The following is a 21315-nucleotide window of genomic DNA, read 5'->3' on the forward strand; positions in this document are numbered from 1 at the left end:
TGACTTCAGCGGGAATCTTTTATGCAGTTAAAACTATACATGTGAATTAATCAGGATCTAATAAGCTCATTTGTAATTACATTTTTTCTAGTGGGAAGATAATAAGATACAGCCAGCCACAGCCAAGCTTTTAAAATAAAGGAATGGCAAATTTCTCTGCTAACATAAGTACTCAAAACACAACTGGAGTTTGATGCATTTATCCCAACAGAGAACCTGCTGCATAGTGTCAGTCATTGATTATAGGGCATAACGACAATAATAATGTCCTCACAGTTAGTCATTTCTGTAATTAACAATTAGCTCGTCAATGTACAAACTGCTCTTAGCTTCTCCTACAGCTGATAGCTAAAAAATCCTGGTCATTAACAACACTGAACATCTGAATTCTTTGGGACTCTGCCCAGCCTGATGTAGATTACTCATCTGTGATACTCAACTGCAGTCATGCTGTACAGTGAATTTTCTGCTGAATACTGCATGTGTGAATGCTTCCAAAAATAGACACAGACTTACTGGCATAACTGCTTTATTCAGTGATGTTACCCAGAAAAGTCTTTTTCTCTTTGCAGGTTAGGGCTTAAATGGAAGACAAGTAAATCAATGAAAAAAAAATTCCAACAATTCCATTTTGACTTTGGCATTTTTTCTACTATTTTTATTTTGGTATAATATATATCATTCTAATATGGAATAAAACCATTTATTTTGGAGGGGAAAGAAGCACAATGGTGATACTGTCCCATATGTGCATGATAGCACAGAAAGACTAATACATATGCATTTTGTTTCCCTAGATCTCTGGCAACAAATTCATGAAGCTTCTACGGAATTCATCTGTTTGGAGAGGACCAGCACAAAATCATGTTTTAATTCAGAATGAAAGGTTTTAGCTTTTAGAAGAATATGCTGTACATAAGAGTTGTGCTGGCCTTTCACACAGGGATGAATTTCATCCTGGTGTCTGTCCTTATGTCCTAATCAGAACACAGGAGCTGCTCCAGCTGGTGTTACTGAGAAACTGGCTTACTGAATTTAGTAAGTCTGGGACTGTAATGCTGTTTGCCGTGTTCATTTCTCCTACTGGAAGCTTCTCTAAACAAGTTTTCATCTCCCAAGTTTCCAATGAGCTCCTGTTGATCGTTCAAGTTATATCCTGGTAATGTCCCTTCAGTATATATAAACAGTTTCTCCAAGCATTCCTGTCCTCTGAGACAGGAGTGTCTCTATAGAATTTACAATCCAGGGTTTTAAATGAATCATTTAGTTTTATGTCAAAAGAATCAAGAGCATTTTATGGGGAAAAATTAATCCTAAGTGCCAAACAAAACTCATTATTTATCGCAAGGGATGCCAACATTTTTACCCACATGATTACATCTATTTCAGAAAGGCAAAGTAGATGGAACAGTAATTGATGTCAGCCTCTCAGAGCAGTTTTAAAACATCCTAAAACTAGTCACACTAGTCATTAAAGAAGCATTAAAAAAATCAGTATCAAACCATTGAACAGCATCTAAGAGAACTCTTTCCACATTTTCAGCAGATATTATGAACAAAGCAAAATAAGACAGCCAATAGTCTTTGTTTTCATCTACTTGAATGCTTGGCTGTTTTCAGCAGAATGTGTTAATGAACGTTGGAAAGGTGCACATTAACATATTTGATAGAAGGTAAAATGCAATGAGGGGATTTAATCAAAGCAATGAAGGAGTCTAATTAATGCAATCAGCATTAGGTCGTGCAAATATTTTCATTGAATGCCATCTTGTAAAGCTAGTGACGTGCAGGATTTTTGCTACTTAATGCTATGCTGATGCTTCTATATGCTAGGATCAACAGACATGGCTGGGTAAAAAATGCTACACTCACAGCTATCTTCTCAGAATCCTTTAAACATAAGAAAACAAATTATGTTTTTCAAAAATGTTAAAATTAAGTCTGTTGATAATTATTTTACATCAAGATATGTTTTTTCCTATCATTTTAAACTTGATTTTAGTTTTTTTATACGGTGTTTTTAAAGTATTACAGATACACACTCTAAAGCATTAACTTACCTCACTTGCCTTGTTTATTTTATAGCTCTCTGTTTTAGCCTGTCATTTACAGGAGAGTCTTTCCCACATTATTTAAGAAAGCAACCTTCCCTAGCAATAACTTGTCCTTTATGTCTAAAGAACGTTAAATAACAGGATAGTTTTTAAGTAAAAATATTTAGGAGCAAAAGCTTTGTAAGTTCCTGCAGTCCTTAGGTACCACTTTCTAAAATGATGGCATGAATTATAATTGAATTTGTATTAAGTTTTTGAATAGTAAATAAAATAATTAAGTTGGGCTAAATATCTGCTCCTCCTTCATAATGCAAGGATTGCAAGGCAGTATCTATTCCAATTTTTTTAAAAATAGGTTTTTGGTATACCTTAAGCCCTTTTGTGGGTACCAAGTTCATTTTAGTTACCAGTATCTCAGTCCTACAGGGTGCTAAACAGCTGTACTGCCTCTGGCTTCAGCAAATATAGAAAGACCTGGATGCTGTGTAGGAATCCCCAGAAAACAGTGTTGTGAAACTACATTGCGATTGCTTCAAAAGCATCCATAGCTGTCCATAGTGTCCTGAGGCAATGACAATCACTCTTGCAAAGTTTCAATGAAGGTGAGAGCGCCCATTTTTAGTTTATTTTTTGTCAGTGGTGACTTAAAGAGTTCCAAGTCAAGATGCAATTTTTCACTAGACCCTTTCTTTAATGGATTTAACCTACTACTTTCATATGCGTACCTGATAATTACTCTGGGTTTATCACATCAAGCCATCAAAAATCTCTCCCTGGACTAACCCCAGTAGTCAGGCATATGTATGCTTGAATAAATAACTGATCTTTTTTGTTTATTGTTTGAAAAAGAAGGTCAAAACATTCATCTTTAAATGGACTCAGAATTTTTTTTTTTCATTTTTCTTAGCAAATATTGAAAAAAAATCATTTCTAGACTTAAAAAAGTTAGACTAAAATTTTAATTTCCTTTTTTTTTTTTTAGCTTGACTTCTTGGCAATTTTTAAAAGAAAAACCTCACCTGGAAATGAAGAACTGAGCTATTTATTTTCATATATATATCAAAATTTAAACTCTAACGTTTTCATTTTGACCTTGGGTCTTTTGACTGATAACATTCTTTGAATACAGTCAAAATACACATTTCAGTCAGCTGCAAACCCCTCATTTCCTAGTACCAATTTAACCCTCAAAATACCCAGGTCTCTTTATAGCTATATGTCTTAGTCATTTTACTCAAGTTGTGCATTCACTTCAGTAACTGATGTGGCTGCAATTCACGGAGATTCAGTTAAGTTAAACAAGACCGTTCTGGTAGCTCTGTCAGCGCAGTCTGCAGCAGCAGATAGTTCAGCATGTGGTGTAAAACCCACTCAAAATATGGAGCACTTGGCAAGGAGCCCTACAGCCGAGCTCCAGCCATTTCTCTGCCTCTTTGCCACTAATAAAACCTGAGAAAGCTAGGTTGCACACACCTATATTTGCTGTCATCACAGTCACTACAGACTATGGTATGGTCATAACACAGGTGTGTTTAGACTTAAAAGTTGAGTTTAATGATTTATATATCTCTCTATAGGTTGTTTTATATTTGTTTTATTTTAATTTATCTAGTAGATTTTTAAAAGCTTAATAAGTTAGTAAATGTCCCCACATCCTGAGCATCTCTATCCTACATCACATCCCACTCCTTCACAAGATGGCTTCAATGACCAGTCCCACTCACCATTGTAGTTTCTGCTATTGAACCAAAGCTGTTGATAAATATGTTGCAGGTAACATTTACAGGAGGACCTGCAAGTTGAACAATAAATAGAAAAATTGACAGGTTGTGTTCATGACATATATTAAGTATTGTTGTTCTCTAGCCAGTGGCATCATAGCACTTACCATTGTGGTTTCTGTGACTGATCCAAAACTGTTGATAAAAATATTGCAAGTAACGTTTACTGGAGGACCTGTGGAATGCAATAAAAATGTTGCAATATACATTGAAACAAAAGTACAGATCCCTCAGCCTCCGTACAATCTGGTACAGATGTGGCTGAAAACAAGTAGAAAGTGAGTTTTCCCAAACAGACCATGTAAATATTGATCAAAAGAAAAAACATTACTAACACTGATTTAATTAATATAGTTTCATTAGAAGCTGTTACATAAATACACAGAACTACATCCTTGCATTTAAGGATTTATGAGAAGAGTTGAGGGAGGGCATGAGTATAACAGCTTTTTCTTTATCCACAGTACCAGCACAGAACATGTTTTAGCATTGCAACCACTCCTGTCTTCCTTCTCAGACTTAAAATTAAAAGATTACCTCTCCACACCTGTTCCACTCTGTATGCAAAGAGTTGCCACTGAAATTCCCAGCAAGAGCCAATTTTCACATTGACTCCAGTACACTGAAACTGGACTTAGACAAGAATCTCTTTGTGCACCTGATCTGTAGATGTCTGCCTTGCCATAAGCAAATAGTTTAGCAATATCTGTTCTGGCTTGACACAGCTTTCTGCAAAGTTGCATTCCAGCTGGTCATCTACCAGATTGCTCCTCTCCAGGTACAGTACTGCATTTCCCCTTGCTGAACATCGTGAGGCTTCTGTTGGTCCATTTCTGCAGCTCATCCAAGTCCCTTTGAATGGCAGCAGGGCATCAACTATTCCTTCCACTCTTTTTTCTCCTGCAAACTTGTTGAGGGTGCGCTCTGTCCCATCCCATTCTCCAGGTAATTAATGAAGATGTTTAACAGTATTGTCCCAGTATCAACGCCTCCAGTAGACCAGTAGTGACTGGTCTCCAACTGGACTTCATGCAGCTGATCACAACCCCTTAAGCATGGCAATTCAGCCAGTATTCCATGTATCTTACTCTCATTTAGCTGTCCACTCCAATAGTTTGTCTCTGAGGATGTTGTGAGAGACAGTGCCAAAAGTCTTGTTAAAATTGGGATAAACAACATCCACTGCTCCTCTTTCATCCATGAAGCCAGTCAAGTCATCATAGAAGGCTGTTAGCATGGTCAGGAATGATTTCCCCTTCATAAATCCATGCTGACTACCCCCAGCCATCTTCCTGTCCTTTGTATCTGGAAATGACTTCAAGAAATACATGCTTCAGGCTTCAAGGTAAATCTGGTCAACTTGCAATTGCTGGATTTCCCTCCCTCTCCTTCTTGAAGATAGGAGTGACTTTTTTTTTTTTTCCTGTAATGAGAAACCTCCTCCAGTTGCTGTGACCTTTCAAAGATAATTAAGAGCAGATTCATAATGCTGTTAGCCAGTTCCCTCAGCACTTATGGGTGCTTCATGTGTGGTCCCATCGACTTGTCTGCATCCAGTTTGCCTAAATGCTCTGTAACCTGATCCTTCTCCACTAAGTTTCTTTCCCACAGGGTCTCAGGGGCATGGGATTCCTGAAGACCAGTCTTATCAGTAAAGACTGAGGTTAAAGAGACACTGAGTACCTTGGCATTTTCCCATGCTCTTTGTCAACCTTTCTTTAATCTCATGGTGTTGTCTTGCAAGAGCCATCATATGAGCATGACAGCTTTCAATTCCTGAGTGCCAGCAGGACCTAGTAAACATGCTTACCTATGTTAGCAAAACATGCTCACCTTTGTTAGGAGTACGCTACCACACCACAGACTGTAGTTCAGATATACAGTAAGTAGGTACGTGCTAAAGCACTATATCTTACAACAAAGCAAATATCTCCTTCCATTTCTCTACTCAATTGCACGATATCTTTTACTTGCCTTCTGCTGGTAGATGTGAAATATTATAAGAACTCGGTAAACTCAGTCAAAGAAAGAAAAGGAGATAATTTTTGTGACCACCTGAGGAACCTGAATATGCTTAAGTCTGTGGCACCTGATGAGATGCATCCCAGAGTCCTGAGGGTATTGTCTGATTTAGTTGCCAAGCCACTCTGCATGATGTTTGAAAAGCCATGGCAGTCAGGTGAAGTTCCTGGTGACTGGGAAAAGGGAAACCTTATACACATTTTTAAAAAGAGTAGAAAGGAGGACCCTGGGAACTACTGACCTGCCAGCCTTGCCTCTGTGCCTGGGAAGATGATGGAACAGATCCTCCTAGAAGCTATGCTAAGGCACATGGAGGACATGGAGGTGATTTAGAGACAGCTAGCATGGCTTCACCAAGGGCAAGTCCTGCTTGACTAGTCTAGCGGCCTTCTGTGATAGAATGACTACATCAGTGAACAAGGGAAGAGCTACAGATGTCATCTATCTGGACTTCTGTGTGGCCTTTGGCACAGTCCTCCACAGCATCCTTCTGTCTAAATTGGAGAGAGATGGATTTGATGTGTGGACTGTCTGGTGCATGAGGAATTGGTGGGATGTTCACTTCCACAGAGTAACGGTCAATGGCTCAATATCCAGATGGAGGCTGGTGACAAGTGGTGTCCCTCAGAGATTCGTTCTGTGATGGGTACTGTTTAGTATCTTCCATCAGTGACATAGACAGTGGGATTGATTGCACCTTCAGCAAGTTTGCAGACAACACCAAGCTGAGTGGTGTGGTTGACACGCTTGAGGGGTGGGATGCCATCCAGAGGGACCTGGACAAGCTCAAGAAGTGGGCCCGTGTGAACTTCATGGGGTTCAACAAGGTCAAGTACAAGGTCTTGCACATGGGTCAGGGCAACCTCCAATATCAATACAGGCTGGGGGATGAAGGAATTGAGAGAAGCCCTAGGGAGAAGAACTTGGGGGTATTGGTGGATAAAATGCTGGACATAAGCCAGCAATGTGCATTTGCAGCCCAGAAGGCCAACCATACCCTTGGCTGGTCGAGGGAGGTGGTTCTGCCCCTCTACTCCACTCTGATGCAACCCCACCTGGAGTGTTGTGTCCAGCTCTGGGGTCTTCAGCACAGGAAAGAGTTGGAGTGGGTCTAGAGGAGGACCAAAAAATTGATCAAGGGGTAATGGTTTTAAAATTAAGTGGGTACTTATAAGTATAAGATTTATACTAGATATAAGGAAGAAATTTTTTACAAAGGGTGGTGAAACACTGGAACAGGTTGCCCAGAGAGAGGTGGTAGATGACCCATCCCTGGAAACATTCAGTCAGCTTGGACAGGGCTCTGAGCAACCTATCTAGTTCAAAATATCCTTACTCACTGCAGGGGGTTTGAACTACATGACCTTTAAAGGTCCCTTCTAACCCAAACTATTCTATATTTACGATTCTGTACTTCTATAAACCTAAGTACTGCCAGCAAAACTGATCACTTTCTCTTAATCCTCAGAGTTTTCTGGAAAGAGCTTTATTGCTTAAATAACACCAGTTTAGGGTTTTTTTGATCATTTATATTTGTTTATAAACATCAGAAGTGTAACGCAAGATTTACAAACAAATAAGAAGAGGATACTTATCAGAGGATCTTCAAAACAAACGTTTAATGATATAACTTAAAGATTCTAAGCTAAAAGTCCAACTTTCTCTTAAAGTCAGTCTGGTAGTGCTGGGGTTTCTAAATGCGTAGCAAACATGAGCCAAATGAAGTAGATAAGAAAGCGATAACTAACAGGACTGAAATTTGCAATGTTCTTATTCTTTTTGTATTGATTTTTTTTTTTTTTCTATTGTTGATATTTTTCCAGTGGGGAAGGGGTGTATAGGTGTTGTACATCTCAGGGAAGACCTGTACTTTAAAGAGGGCACACAACATCACTTTTTCCAATGAAACATTTCAAACACTCCATCCTATAAGAATTCTCTAATCTAGTAGTTCATTTAAAAAGAAAGCAGTAAACTTCTATGAAGTATAGCCAAGGTTTAAGAACATAACCTAAAACTCTTCAAAGACAATGGAAACATTTAATTTTACTTTACTGCCTGAATTTTAAAAAGAGTTGACTTTACCTCCAAAAAAATTAAGCGAAGTATACTTTATAATTAAATCTTTTTTTCCCCTTGGCTTTCCTTTTGTCACCTCCAATGCAACAAGGTAACAATCCAGGTGCCTTTCAGGCACATTCAAGATAATCAAAGTGATTTTCATATCATAAGGAAAACGTCTGTTTCTTGAAAGCACTGTCAAAAAAAAAAACCCTGCACCCAAACCAGGTAGTTAATGTTCAAATCCACCAGAAAATAGATGTCTGGTATTCTGACAAACAGCTAAAATATTGCTTCTGTTCCCTGCAGCTCCCATCCCCCTGCTTCCCCAGAGGGTCTGCTGTGCTGTCAGTTGACAGGACTCTCCAACACTCTGCCTTCACGAAAAACCCTCTCATTATAATCTGTCCCACACCTCCTATGACTTCAGGGCACTTAGCACTTACAGAAAGTCCTCAGCGCTCATCTGCTCACCTTACCTACAAGAAACCTGAATATACTGAATATTCCCTTGAATTTTCTGTGGCATGTTGCCTCATAGCTCCTGTACCAAAGGTGGCTGCGACCTTGCTGCTGTCTGGCTAGACAGTGAGTCCTTTCCTCAACAGCTGCCAGAGGGAGTGAATCCATCTCAATGCATGGAGGAGTCCCCATGCTGAGTGATGAGTGCTGAAGGATGTACACTAAGCCCCATCCAGCTGCTAACTGCAGCTTTGGCTAAGTATTCTCTAGTATTGATAACGCACAGCGCCCAAGCTTCCTTTATTTGGTAGGTTCTTGAGAATATTTACTTGTACTCTTGCCCTGGAGATCATCCTAACTGCAACCGATCACATCTGTATCCTCATGTCCATCCCAACTCTGCCTTTTTGGTGTACAGTTTCCAGGCTGCACCTGGCAGCCTTTTTCTCTTCATATCAATTTCAGCCATAAAGCTAAAATGCCCTTAGTGGGAATATTATAATCATACAAGAGATTTAAAATGATACCTGTGCACTTCTCAATTTTCTTTGATATGTGTATTTATTAAGGGATTTTGTAAGGCAAACTAAAATACAGTACACATGCACACACGGAGAACTGCAGGCAAAGCAGAGAGATGTGAAAGCAAAAAAAGAGAGGTAATGAGGCATAACCACCTCATGGAATGACAATGAAAATATTGGCAAGATATTAACAGATCTCTGAAGAATCCTGTGTTTTTCTCTACATGTAGTATTTTTTGGTCTACCTTCTGACTTTGGCTCATGTGCCAATGGACAGAATTTTTTCCCACCATCTCAGATGGTTTATTTTGTTCTGTATACAGAGGAGAAAGGTGAGCTGAACCCTTCACCCCTTACCACAGAGAGCAGGATAATCATCAGGACTGTTTGAAAATACTAAAATCAATCCTGTGTGAGTGTGGGGATAGAGCAGGGATCCAGGAGCAGGACCAAGGGGCAAAGTGAAGAGGCAGTGATCCCACCAGGGACTGAGCATCCCTTCGTCTGTGGAGCAGGGACTTCATGTCCACACACAAATGAGGGAGGCAATCAAAATGTGGGTAGAGTAGGACAAAGACCCAACCGCTGATCTGAGCATTGGCAACACAGATCCCTGGACAGCAGGGAAGGTTAGCAGAGTTTGTTGGAGATGGGTGTTTAATTGCCAGTTCTGGAGGCAGCTGGGCTTTTAGCAACCATTTCTCCTCAATGAAACTGAACAGACCCAAACACCCACCACAGTCCTTATGAGACCTGAAACAGAGCTAACGCCTATGGAGGGCTCTGCTTTTGCAGCTGCAGTACTATAGGTGCCTGAATTACCTCTTCACGGCCCTGCAGTCACATCCTTGCAAGTCAGACAGCAAGGCTGAACTAATGCTGGGACACCTCAGCTGGCCATGGTCATTAAACAGGAGCAAGTTGTTTATCATCCTAGCTTCCTCCCTGCTCAGAGTGTGGCAGGCAGTGTAAGGGCTAGGGAGATGCTGTTAAAGGCAGCTCAGCCCATCCTGTGGCCAGGGACCATAGATATTTGGCCAGGGAGAGAAATGTAGCTTTGATGCACTAGAAAAGTTCCTCTCACCCACCGGGATCCTGCAGTTACTCCAGAAGCAGTGTAGCTTGCACACTTGTTTTCAAGGATCTGTATAATGCATAGTCCAGCCCCTGATGAGAAAATTCACATGATTTAACAAGTTTGCTTAAGGTTCCAGTAAGAAAGCAGAAGGTAGACCAGAAGTAGTCTTTATTGCAAGTACTTAGGTAAGCCTTTTCTCTTTCTCTACCATTCTGCCTTTGGCCAAAACCAATGTTTTCCTCCATTTAAACATCATCATTTCATTAGACTGTTCACAGCAAGGTAAATTTATCAGTCACAGGAGGCAAAATCAGTGACACCAGGACAACATAGTTACCCTAAGGCTTACAAATCAAGGTGGCATTTCTTCTTGGGGAGTGAAACCTTTCATTTATAAGGTTGTCTTTCTATGGGATTTCTGTGGACTGCAACACCCTGACTCCCTAAATATAATCATGCCCAGTAAAGACAGAATTCCTTCTTCTTTAGAAGCATTCACCATAATCTAATGTACCACAGAAATTATTATGCTTATGTCACTTTTGTTATTCATTGGTGACAATCCTACCTACTACACAAACAAAAAAATCAAATGCCAAAAAAACCACATAGGTAGAGATCTCAGGAAACTCTGAAATACAGTAGTACAGGTACTTTGCCCTGATGCAATTTGCTGGAAAAATCAAATAAAGACAAAATTTTTGTTCTGCTTCATCAAGCTAAAACTAATATCCTCTGAAAGTTCATCTGTCATAAATAATAACTTAGCTTGCTAAGAATGACATATCTCCTTGTGGGACTGTGGCAACAGTTTTGGGTGCTTACAGTTTCATCTGAGACTAAGAATTATATTCTGTGACTTCAATACACATTTTTTTTCTATATATATATAAGGGTAAGAGCCATGGAGGCACTTACAGAGCCAAAGCAAGATCTGCAGAGATATTTAGGTGTCTAAATCCTATTCAGGACTCTCATTTTCACTAATATCACTGAGCCTAAATACCACTAAGTGTCTGAGGAATACATGTGAGCAACACCACTTATGACAATGGTATTTGCAGACTGCAGAAGACATAACTGTCCTATCCAAAGCAGGCAAGAGGTAGAGGCAACACTGAATGAAATCAGCAGGGAATCATTACAGATGGGGGAAGTACAATTTTCCCCTCATTCCAACTGCCTACATCCAGAAGTGCAGATGCAGGCACACACAAAAACACATATAAACAAAATGGCATCAAGAGAGCTATTCTCTTACATCAAGATGTAAACTGCTTCACTTCTTCACTTGGTTAACTTGAAAAAACATCTGAGTGAAAATATGGCCTTATGACATGACCTGGATATAAAAAGGGCATGTGACATCCCAAAATTGAAAGCTCTTCTTCAGCAAAATACCACTGAGGCCTCACAAGACAAATACTCCAGTGACTGTCAGATCCAGGTGATTACAGAATGAGTCACAGAAAGAAAATGTCTCTGTAGTAAGTACAGCTAAAGCCATCAATATATATACATTGACAGAGTCTGAGGTCAAACAGTGAATAATCAATTTCTGAAGTGGTATGTGAATTTTCAGCTGTGGGAACTTTTGCTGAATGTAACAGAAGTCATGCCGGTAAAATCCCATCAACATTTCACGGAAGGAGAATCCCTGCTAAGATGCACTTTTTTGTGCCTTAAAGTGCTTGTGAAAAATGTTGGATTGGCATGCTTCACATTCAGTAAATGCCTTTGTCCACAGAACCAACTCTGGAAGAGAAAGGTAAGTCTCACACTACAAAACCTCGTCAGTTCTGCATTTGGCATTACAGGATAGTCTATACGATGTGTTCATTCTTCCCTGACTCTTTCTGTTGAGGCTGATAACAGAAACATACATTACTGTCAGCTCTGGGGTGCAGTGGGATATTTCCACATAGGTTATCTAATAGACACTGCACAAGAACAATTTTTATGCGCTATTTTATTTCACTCCACAAACCAGGAGCTCAGAAATGAAAAGCCCTTTAAACAATTGACGTGCTCCTGATTTACCCAGCTAACCTGAGCTGGTCTACAAAGAATATATAGCCTTAGCAGTCACAACGGATTGTACAGATGCACTGGAGCTGGCTTTCACATAGGTAGTTTGAGGGCTGCTACCAATGTAGTCATGGCAGGCTGGAATTCACCGGAGGCCGTTAACCTCAGGCATTATAGCTTGTGCCGAGCTCTGTATCATCACAGTGTGGCGCAGAGCACCTCTGAGCAAATTACTTGAAAGCTAACTGGTATATTTTTACACAAGCCTCAGTCAAACTTGTAACTGAGTGCAGCCAGTCCCAGAGCTAAAGTCTTCCATGTGCAAATAAGTCTGTGGAAATAAATCTAAAAAACAGTGAATCAGAAATCTTACATCTGGAAACTTCCCACTGGAACTATAACCCTACAGTGCAAAGTTACTTAGATCTTAGGTCAGTTTTTAAAATATTCAAATAAAATCGTTAATTCTTCACATGTCCATCAAACTTCTTCTTTTTCTCTGAGGTCTCCACCCTTCTTCCTAATCTTTCTATTCCAAGTCATGACAAGTACCTCACTGCAAGGCATCTCTTTCTGAAGTCTTCCTTCCTACAATGCCATAAAGGAATGGGTAGTATTTGGGGAAAATCACTTGTTTGCTTTCCTTATGACATGAAAAGATCCAGGCGCCTACTTCATTTCTTACCACAAAACAGTGTTCATTGAAGTGAGCAAAGGGAAAGGCAGAGGAGCTCAGCCTCACTGGGAGCAGGTAGCAGAGATGCTCCTCGCACCTGATTCCAAGAAACTGCTTGGTTGCTTTGTACTAATGAAGACAGAACTCTTCGCTCCTAATCAGCATGCAAACCGTATAATGTGTGCAGAGGCCTGGGAAACTCCTGAATGTGTTCAAATAAAAGCTGGTATTACATGTCTGGTCATGAAATCTGCACTCCAGCATAGGGTCAGTCAAACTCCTCCTGGGTAATCTTATTTTTAACAATGTTTTATGAAGTCAGTGCAGCCAACTCATGCAATGAACTGCACAGAACCACAAGATAAAAAATGTTCACTGAGAAGAGAAAGCAGGAGGGAAGTTTTACTTAATTAAATAAAAAAGTATTAATAATAATATTGAAATGTTGTCAACCAGTCTAGGTTTTTATTTTCAGTCAGAATGAACTGCTTCATTCTGCTTGGCATACTCACCTCAAAAGATCTCTTTTAAAAGACCAAAATTGGTACTTTGTTCCTTTCTCCCTAAATATGTTTTACTTTGTTCCTCCTGTGTGATTCTGATCTTGTGCTGCAGAAATTAATGGAAGCTCAGTTATAAGCATCAATAGGTAGGTACAGTCTCAAATACAGGGCTTGGTCAATACCTCTCTCTGGCCACAGAGAGGTCTCAAAATCAATTTTAACCCCTTTTATTGTTCCTCTGAGCCTTGGACATTCACTTTATTTCAGAATTCTGCCAGCTTTTCCTTTAATGTCTCCATAATGTTCCTTGCTTTACTGTCTGAAGGCATATGCAGGACTTGAAAAAGAGCAGTTTGGGTGACTAACATTTGTGAGGAGACATTGATTTATGGTTGCTAGGAGATTATACACCAAAAGATACATGGTACATAGATGAACAATGGGATTTAGACAAATGGGAACAAATGGGATGGCTCAGGCATAGGAACAAATGATGGCAGTGATGGTCAAGAGCTGGTGTAGATGACAATCTGCAACTGGTCAGGCACACAGATCCTTATACTCATAATGTCTAGGACTAATAAAAAAAAATTCCCTTGTATTTTCAAACCTTTTCCATTTTTTACCTCCTTATACTTCAACACACTTCCATAAAATCTGCACAGAATATTACTTTGAAACTAACTCCTCCCTCCTGACTCTAGCTTCAATGCTCCCATCAGCTAATCTGTTGCATGTTTAGCTCAGCTTCCTATCCCTCCCCTTCACATATCCCTTCTCCCTTCGGGAACCTCCTATGTGGTCCCTCACATCCTGAATACCAAAAAGAATCTGTCTTTTAACAGCAAGACATCCTTAAGGCACTTTTGGGTGTCTTTCACCAGCAATTTTTTCAGTCATCAATTCTTCCTATATATAAAAAAGCTGGAAGTAGGGGAGAGGGAATGAGATCTCTTCACCAACGTAGAAAATAAGCATCTTATAAATTGACTGGCTTATCTTTTTATTAATACCAAACTAGCTCTTTGATGCAGGATGCTCAATGCATTGCTGTGAAGAGCATCTTTCACATAGGCTCAAAGCTCTGCTGCAATATAGTGTGTTGCAGGGTCAGGGCATCTAGTCTTTTTCTGGTTTCTACCACCAACAGTCATGCTGAGTAGGAGTCTTCTACAGAGTCATCCAAATGAGACTATATCCACACTGAGGAGCTTATTGGCATGAATTGAATCTGTCCCTAATTATTTATGACTTTGATAAGCAAAAGTTTTTTATTTGATGAAAAAATAAAAGAGTTTAAATCTGTTTTTAACATTTGTGTCTCCTTTACCTCACACAAAACACACCTCAGAAGTGTGACAAAACCAAAATTCTCAGGGGTACGGAGCTGAAGAGCTGCAAAATTATTCTTATGAGTACAGAGCCAAAGAGCTGCAAAATTCTGCCAAATGCTTATTTTTAGGATGGCTCCTATAACCAGACTGACCAAAGGCTTTTAACATCTCAGACTGCTCCATCTGACGGGATATCACTGCCTGGAAAGGAAAATTACTGCAGTCTGAAACTTTTCTGTGGAGTGGCCAGATTTTCATTTCAGTTTGGTGTGGGGGAGAGTATGTGCATGTGCTTATACACAGGCAACAGGCTATGTTCACATCTGGCAAAAAACGTTTTTGCATAAGTTCCTGCTGTGGCCACCGTGCATGCAATTTGCATGTTCTCTTCAACAACTGCTTTAAATTGCAGTGTAAGGGTTTATAGCCGTATTCCAGCCAAAGTGTTACTGTTATTTTTTTTTATTATTATTTGAGACTAATTCTTTATTAGACATAGTAAACAGCACAACAAGAAAGAGCAATCCTGATGAGACAGTTTTACAGCCTAAGATGAAGACGTAAAGACAGCACACATTGGGAATGTAGTCATCAGAGGCAGCCTAACATATTGAGTATCGATCTGGTAAATTTTAATCTGAAGTTTTCCCTGACTAACTATATTGGTTTAAGGAAAGCGTTTAGCCTCTTCTCAGCTATATTTCCCCAAGTACAAAAGCAAGAGTGATAGCCCATACTCATGTTCCTGGGATGGAGGAAAAAAAAAAAAAAACAATTGAGTATCAGTTATTATTCTTTAAGGGAAAGTGCCCACAATTCAGCAAGTTGCAGATATTCCCATATTTTCCCATGCAGTCCTGGGCTTTGGAGACACAGAAACACATGGGTAGGGGTTATTAGCTTTTGGAGATGAGAATCGTACTGCTACAGTACTTCTCTGGACAGCCCACTGTTTGCTACAGCCAAAAAAATCTCAGTCCTCTGACAGGTAGAAGTTGCAGTGCCTGATGCTTTGGTGCATAACACCCAGGCCTTTGTGGAGGAACCCTAAGGGCCTCATAGAGTCCATGGGAAGAGCACAATGCTTCAGCACTGTGGGGCACCACTTTCGAAAGCAAATAATTTGTGATGGCCTCTTTGAGGGTCCTCCTGAAACCCTGCTTCTCAGCAAGGCTGAGGTATCTCATTCATGATTCACTGCACAGATCATTCTCTACCAAGTTACCACAGACAACCTTACTTGAAAAATTAGTCAAGAATTTCAGTCTCTCCTTCTAAAGTTTTGCAGCCAATAACAAAATGTTGAGAGATTTCATGCAGAAAGGGCCTTTCCAGGAGCTTCTGTGCCTGCCTTAGACTTAAAGAATGCAAACTTGCACCTCCTAGGCTACAAGGCTGTGGGTTTCTTGGAAAATGGGGTGGGATATCTCTCACTGTCTTCTATTCAGAGGAAATGGGATTCATCATAAAGTGCAGCTATGGTCACTTTACAAAACACGTAATGGGTGCAGATAGCCTACTGAATCCAGCAAGCTGTGCAGCAAAGTACCTAGGATACAACATTTGGATAAAGAGAAAGGGCACTCACACACATTTTTATCTTAGTGGTCAGGGCAATTATCAGGAAGAGTGAAAGAGGTGCTGACTCTCAATTCCCACCCTTATGTTTTCTGTAACAGTTACATCAGCTGCCCCTAAAGTGTAATGGCTACAACAGACACTTCTGTGCATCTCATCAAAAAGGTCCAGAGTAAAGGCTCTCCCCATTCAGACAAGAACTACATTGCAAGGATGAAAAGCCATGTTCCCCTTCTATTCCTCCCTGGCTTTGTGAAGTTTGAATTCTTTGCTGCAAAACCAGGCCACTCAATCATTTCCAGTCCTTCAGATCAGACACTGAACCCTTTAAACTGAGGGGAAACTGGACCCAAGATCTTCTGTATATTGCAGAGGAAGACAGGCCACCCATAGACACGGTTTTGTGTTTGTGGTGGTTTTTAAGTGATCACAGATCCACTCTGAGAGGAATCCCTTTCCTGTGGAGTATAAGGCAGGCTCTGAGATGCCTGGTCCCTACAGGGATATAGAGTTGGAACAGTGCTTCATCAGAGACCCTGGATTTGTTTTAGGAGAGGGTGCTATGCAAGGCAGCCTGGGGCAGTTCTTGACACACTCAGGACCAGAACGGAGGCAATCTGAAGAACTTTAAAATAAAACAGTAATGCACTGCCGGCATTACACAGCAGGTGGATCAAGGATTTCCAGGGGGTTTTGTTTGTTTGTTTGTGGATTTATATTCCATCTAATTCCTCTTTTAAAAGCTTCCTTCTTTTATTGGCTCATGAAGCCTTTATGCTTCCACTCTTCCCAGCTGCTAACATGTAGCTGGGGCATAAAGAGTAACCAAGGTGGCTTCATGCCCTTCCAGTACTTGGGGATTACTGGTAGCTGGCACAGTTCAGATAAGCCACTAGGCTGCTCTGATTTATCCGTTATAAGTAACTGAATGGCACTTCTCTCTCATGAACTGTACTGCTCAGATCCTTCGTGGTGTCTGGAATCAGAGCCTTTATATTTCTGTAAATTCTGAATTTTAACTGTGGAGTTGGTGTTTATGACATTTGCCACACGTTGTGCACACTGCATCTTAGAGCTGTGTCAGATCCTGTACCACCCTCTCTGCATTATTTGGGGCACTCTTCTCTGCAGAGGTTAAAATCACCCATTTCTGTGAAAGACTGTGAAATGCATATTGGGAAGCTGAACCATAAAGCATGGATTTTCTGATGACTTAATCAGAGATTTATATTCATATTTCCAAAGGGAAAAAAAGATAGTGAATTTGTCTAATAAAACTACATATTTCTGTTTAATGTATAAATATTCCTAGTTACTTTATCACAGTATGCAATAGATTCACAGCTTATAAATTATATATTTATAGTAAATTAAGTGTACATGTTTTTTATATATTCTGTATATAAATTGCATGTTTTCTAAAATGGCCATAGCACGACAAGATGCTTAATGAGTGACCCAAGGGCATTGTCTTCAACTGTATAGAAAATTTAAATCTAAACATGACACTGGATGTGAAAAAAACAATACAATAACATTAGAACATGATCAAAACAATAGTGTCTCCTGCTTTGATATCAAAGATCTTTGCCTCTGCTTTGACATTTGTTTTTCATAAATTTCCTTGGCAGTTTATGCAGCAGCAGAACAGTATTCCATGACAGCAGCCAAATCCATTGATATCTCTTAATTAAATCATTCATTCTGAATAAAGGCAACACACACAGATCACTATGGCTAGCCTTTTAAACATAAAATAAGACCCGGGACAGAGCCTCAGCTTGGATACCAAGCAGCATTGCTTAGCTTGTGCTTTACACTGCTGCATGCTCCAGCTGTTCTGACTTGCTTTGGAGGAGCTGGCTGCAGGAAGCTCAGAATGAGATCCAGGGAAGGAGTAAACAGCTAAGCAGCATAGATAATCAGAGGGATTGCTTGAGCTTGCTGTCTGGCCCCATTTGTCTAGAAGCTAGGCATAACCTAACTAGCCACGCAACTCCCCCAGTCTATTCATGCTCTTGGAAAGGACCTGAAATTAAAGAAAGAGGGGAAGGAGGGCAAATTCCATAGCCCTCTTCACCAGCAGTTTTAAAAGAAATACAATTGAAAGGATCCTTCTCTAACTGCAGTTAAAAGGATTCTGCATGAAAACGTGCATCCCTAGGGCAGGGGATTAATATAATTTCCTTAGCTACATTTTTGTAGTTGAAGAAAAGTAAAACAAACCCAAACAAACCCAATATCCTGTGGGTAAGGATCATTGTGCAGCATCTAACTGTGCAGTGAGATACGTATACACAGCTTCATCTGAAAACAGTGTAATTTGTAGATGTGTTTCAAGGCAGAAAATAAATCAGAAGCATTCCTCCCTAATAAAGGATGCTTGCACATTTCAAGCAACCTATATTTAGCGAGTGTGATGGCCTCACCACATGTGAAAAGTGTCCAGGTAACCTTCCTTCTCCTACAATAAGCCTTCAGCCTATGCCCTGCATGTGAATGTACCAATAGTGTGCACTTCCTTACTATGTGCTGTTGCCCCTGGGTGGGATTTGAGTCTCCATCAGACATGGCCCTTTCAGCCTTCGAACTGTGTGGGAAATAGCCCAGTACAGGACACACGCTGCATCTGATTTCATGGCCAGTAGTTGTTAGCAACTGAAGTCTGGCTTTGGGAATGTTGTTAACCACTGCAGAACAAATCACTGCAGTCCCGCAGCCCATCTTAGATATGCTTTTCACCATTTGTATATATTTAAAGGTTGCTTTTTGGAAAGGTATTTATTGTGAAGTGTCATGTCTAGATTCAAGTTGACTTCTGCAGACAGTTCCTCTTCTATGTACGTAGAAGCTGCTTTTATTTATTAAGCCTGATGCCATTAATTTCACCCTTAAATCATTCAGTGGTTTCCATTCATGCTTTTTTAAGCATTTTGTTACTGGCCAACTCAGGGGACAAATAAGTAAGCAATGGGCTTGAACATATGGGAAAAACTGACCCTTTCTGCCAAGGAGTTAAAGTATTAAAGTGCATAAGCCATTTCCTGTAACAGTTGTCAAGCTAATTTTCAGTAAATTACTTAGTCCATGTATTTATTATTCAGATATAAACCCACTAACTCAGCATGAAAATGATATTACACTGCTGTAATCACAGACTAATCTTTTACAACTACAGTCACTACACCCCCAAACTGCAACCCTCTAACAAGACCTCCCCTGAGTTAAGAAACAGCAGCTTTTGGGCAAGTTAATGCACACCGCATTGCACCATCCAGTGATGAGGGTAGCATTAATGGGCACCACTGTTGTGCATCTCCATGTGACTCCATAAAAATTACAATATTCTTTAACAAATGATGACTTAATGGGAAGGACGGCACTTAAAACATAGGATGAAAGTCAATTAAAAGAAAATAACTATCATCGTTGCAAATGTTTTCCATAGCAAAAGATAACATACTTCTGGAGCTCTTGGTGACAAACTCCCCTTCTTTCCTCTCAGTGCATGACAGCCAGTCTACTACTTAAAGCATTTGGCATAAAGGACATAGTAGTGCCTATAGATAGTTTCCTCTATCTGATCATTTCTAGCTTATGTTTGGATTTGAAGCGGTTTTAGAAGATGAAGGTGTTAAAAAATGGAAATAATTTAGTAACCTCTGAAGGTCAACATCTGCTAGGAAATTTTAAATTCAAGCTGACTTTCCATTAGCTACACATCTCGTGTTGTGATTAAGTTGTAGATTGATCCCTTGTATCATGGCATTACACACAGTGCTCTTGAGGGACCCTGAGCTGAATAGACAGTAATCTAAGATACCACTTCACCATCCCTGGTTTCTACCAGCAAGAAAGCACATCCTTGGCTCGTTTTATAACACAGATGCCCTGTGCTGCTATTTCTTGTTTTGTTGAAGAAAGTGAAGTGAACAGTGGAGAAACTAAAAGGCATCATTCTGATTTGTGTTGTTTTGGGGTTTTTTTTTTACCATTAAAAACCATAACACTAATATTAATCAGGTAAAACGTACATCATGCAGGTTTCATTTTTTATTATTTTACAGAAACCGTGCTCAACTGATGTTATAAATGAAGGAGAAACAGCAAATCAATTCATAGGATGACAAGCATGTATTTGCTGTCAATAGAAAGACTCTTAGAGACTTCAATTAGTATTAGATTAGAGTCTTCACATTTACATTTAAAAGTATTCCCCTCTGTGCCCTTACACAAATTATTAGTCTATTCAAATTCAATAAAAGATAAGTGTAAGATGAAAAAGTATGCTTCAAGTATCTGAAAGACAGTGATTAAAGGCGATTTTGAGAGGTGTCACTCTGGCACTTCTCTCTGGCTGTTCATCAGTGGGACAGTCCCTCTCAGTGCCTGGTCATTTTGTGTATGATCATTTGGAGTGTCAAAAAGAACCAGAAGACTACTACTGTGCTTCCAAATGATTGTAGAAGACAGAAAGATACAAAAAAAGAAAGGATCTTTCCATACACGGTAAAAAAAACCCAACACCACCAAAACCCAAAAAAAACCTGTTGTTGATGCTTAAACATTTATATATATATATATATATATATATATATATATATATATATATATATATATATATATACCTGTTGCTCTCCCAGTACCTTCCTGAATTTTCTAATTTGCAAAAGCAAGTTAGAGGAAAGCAGAAACTAATGATGAAATGCTTTATCTGGATAAAACACCTTGTTCCATTAAGTAACATTTTCCTCTCTCTTTGGAATGTGTAGCCTTTATTCCACAAATTAATCAAATAGCTGCTGTTTTCTAGTAGTTCAGACTAGTCATAAAAATACATTTAATTGCTGTATAATCAGTGGAGTAAGACAAATGGGTTCTATTTAGTTGCCTTTCCATGAAAATGGACTTTTCTGACACTTTAAAATGCCTATAGTGAACTTGGAGAAAACCATGTAACTTGTCTAAAGCAGAAAAAGCTAGACAAATGCATGAGCAGTGGCACAACTATCTTGATCCACAACGTCTTTTGTGAGAAGCAAGAAACAAATATTAATCTACATGCAAAGACAGATAGTGGATCCCTAGGTTAAACCGTTCCTCCTGCAGACCTCTTTTATGCTTAAAAGTTCCTGTTTTAAAATACAAAAAGTGTTACAAATTAGGTGATCTTCCAACATTTCATCCATCCATCCATTTATATGATTTAGAATA

At 39.6% G+C, this 21315-nt stretch overlaps 1 protein-coding gene across 8 annotated transcripts in view; it reads right to left on the reverse strand.

Moving 5' to 3' along the window:
• The window catches only part of GLRA2 (glycine receptor alpha 2), a 131221-nt gene that overhangs the window by 104720 nt on the left and 5186 nt on the right, over positions 1-21315 (reverse strand). For 4 of the 8 annotated variants that reach the window (XM_040582701.1, XM_040582700.1, XM_040582698.1 and 1 more), the window contains exon 3: positions 3779-3846. In XM_040582701.1, coding sequence (XP_040438635.1) covers positions 3779-3846 — 68 coding nt within the window. Of the gene's footprint in view, positions 1-3778; positions 3847-3942; positions 4011-21315 lie in introns of all 8 variants that reach the window. The other 4 variants (XM_040582702.1, XM_040582699.1, XM_040582696.1 and 1 more) reach the window with 2 other exon arrangements.

Source organism: Falco naumanni, chromosome 2, assembly GCF_017639655.2.
Source record: "Falco naumanni isolate bFalNau1 chromosome 2, bFalNau1.pat, whole genome shotgun sequence".
In the NCBI taxonomy this organism is placed as follows: domain Eukaryota; kingdom Metazoa; phylum Chordata; class Aves; order Falconiformes; family Falconidae; genus Falco; species Falco naumanni.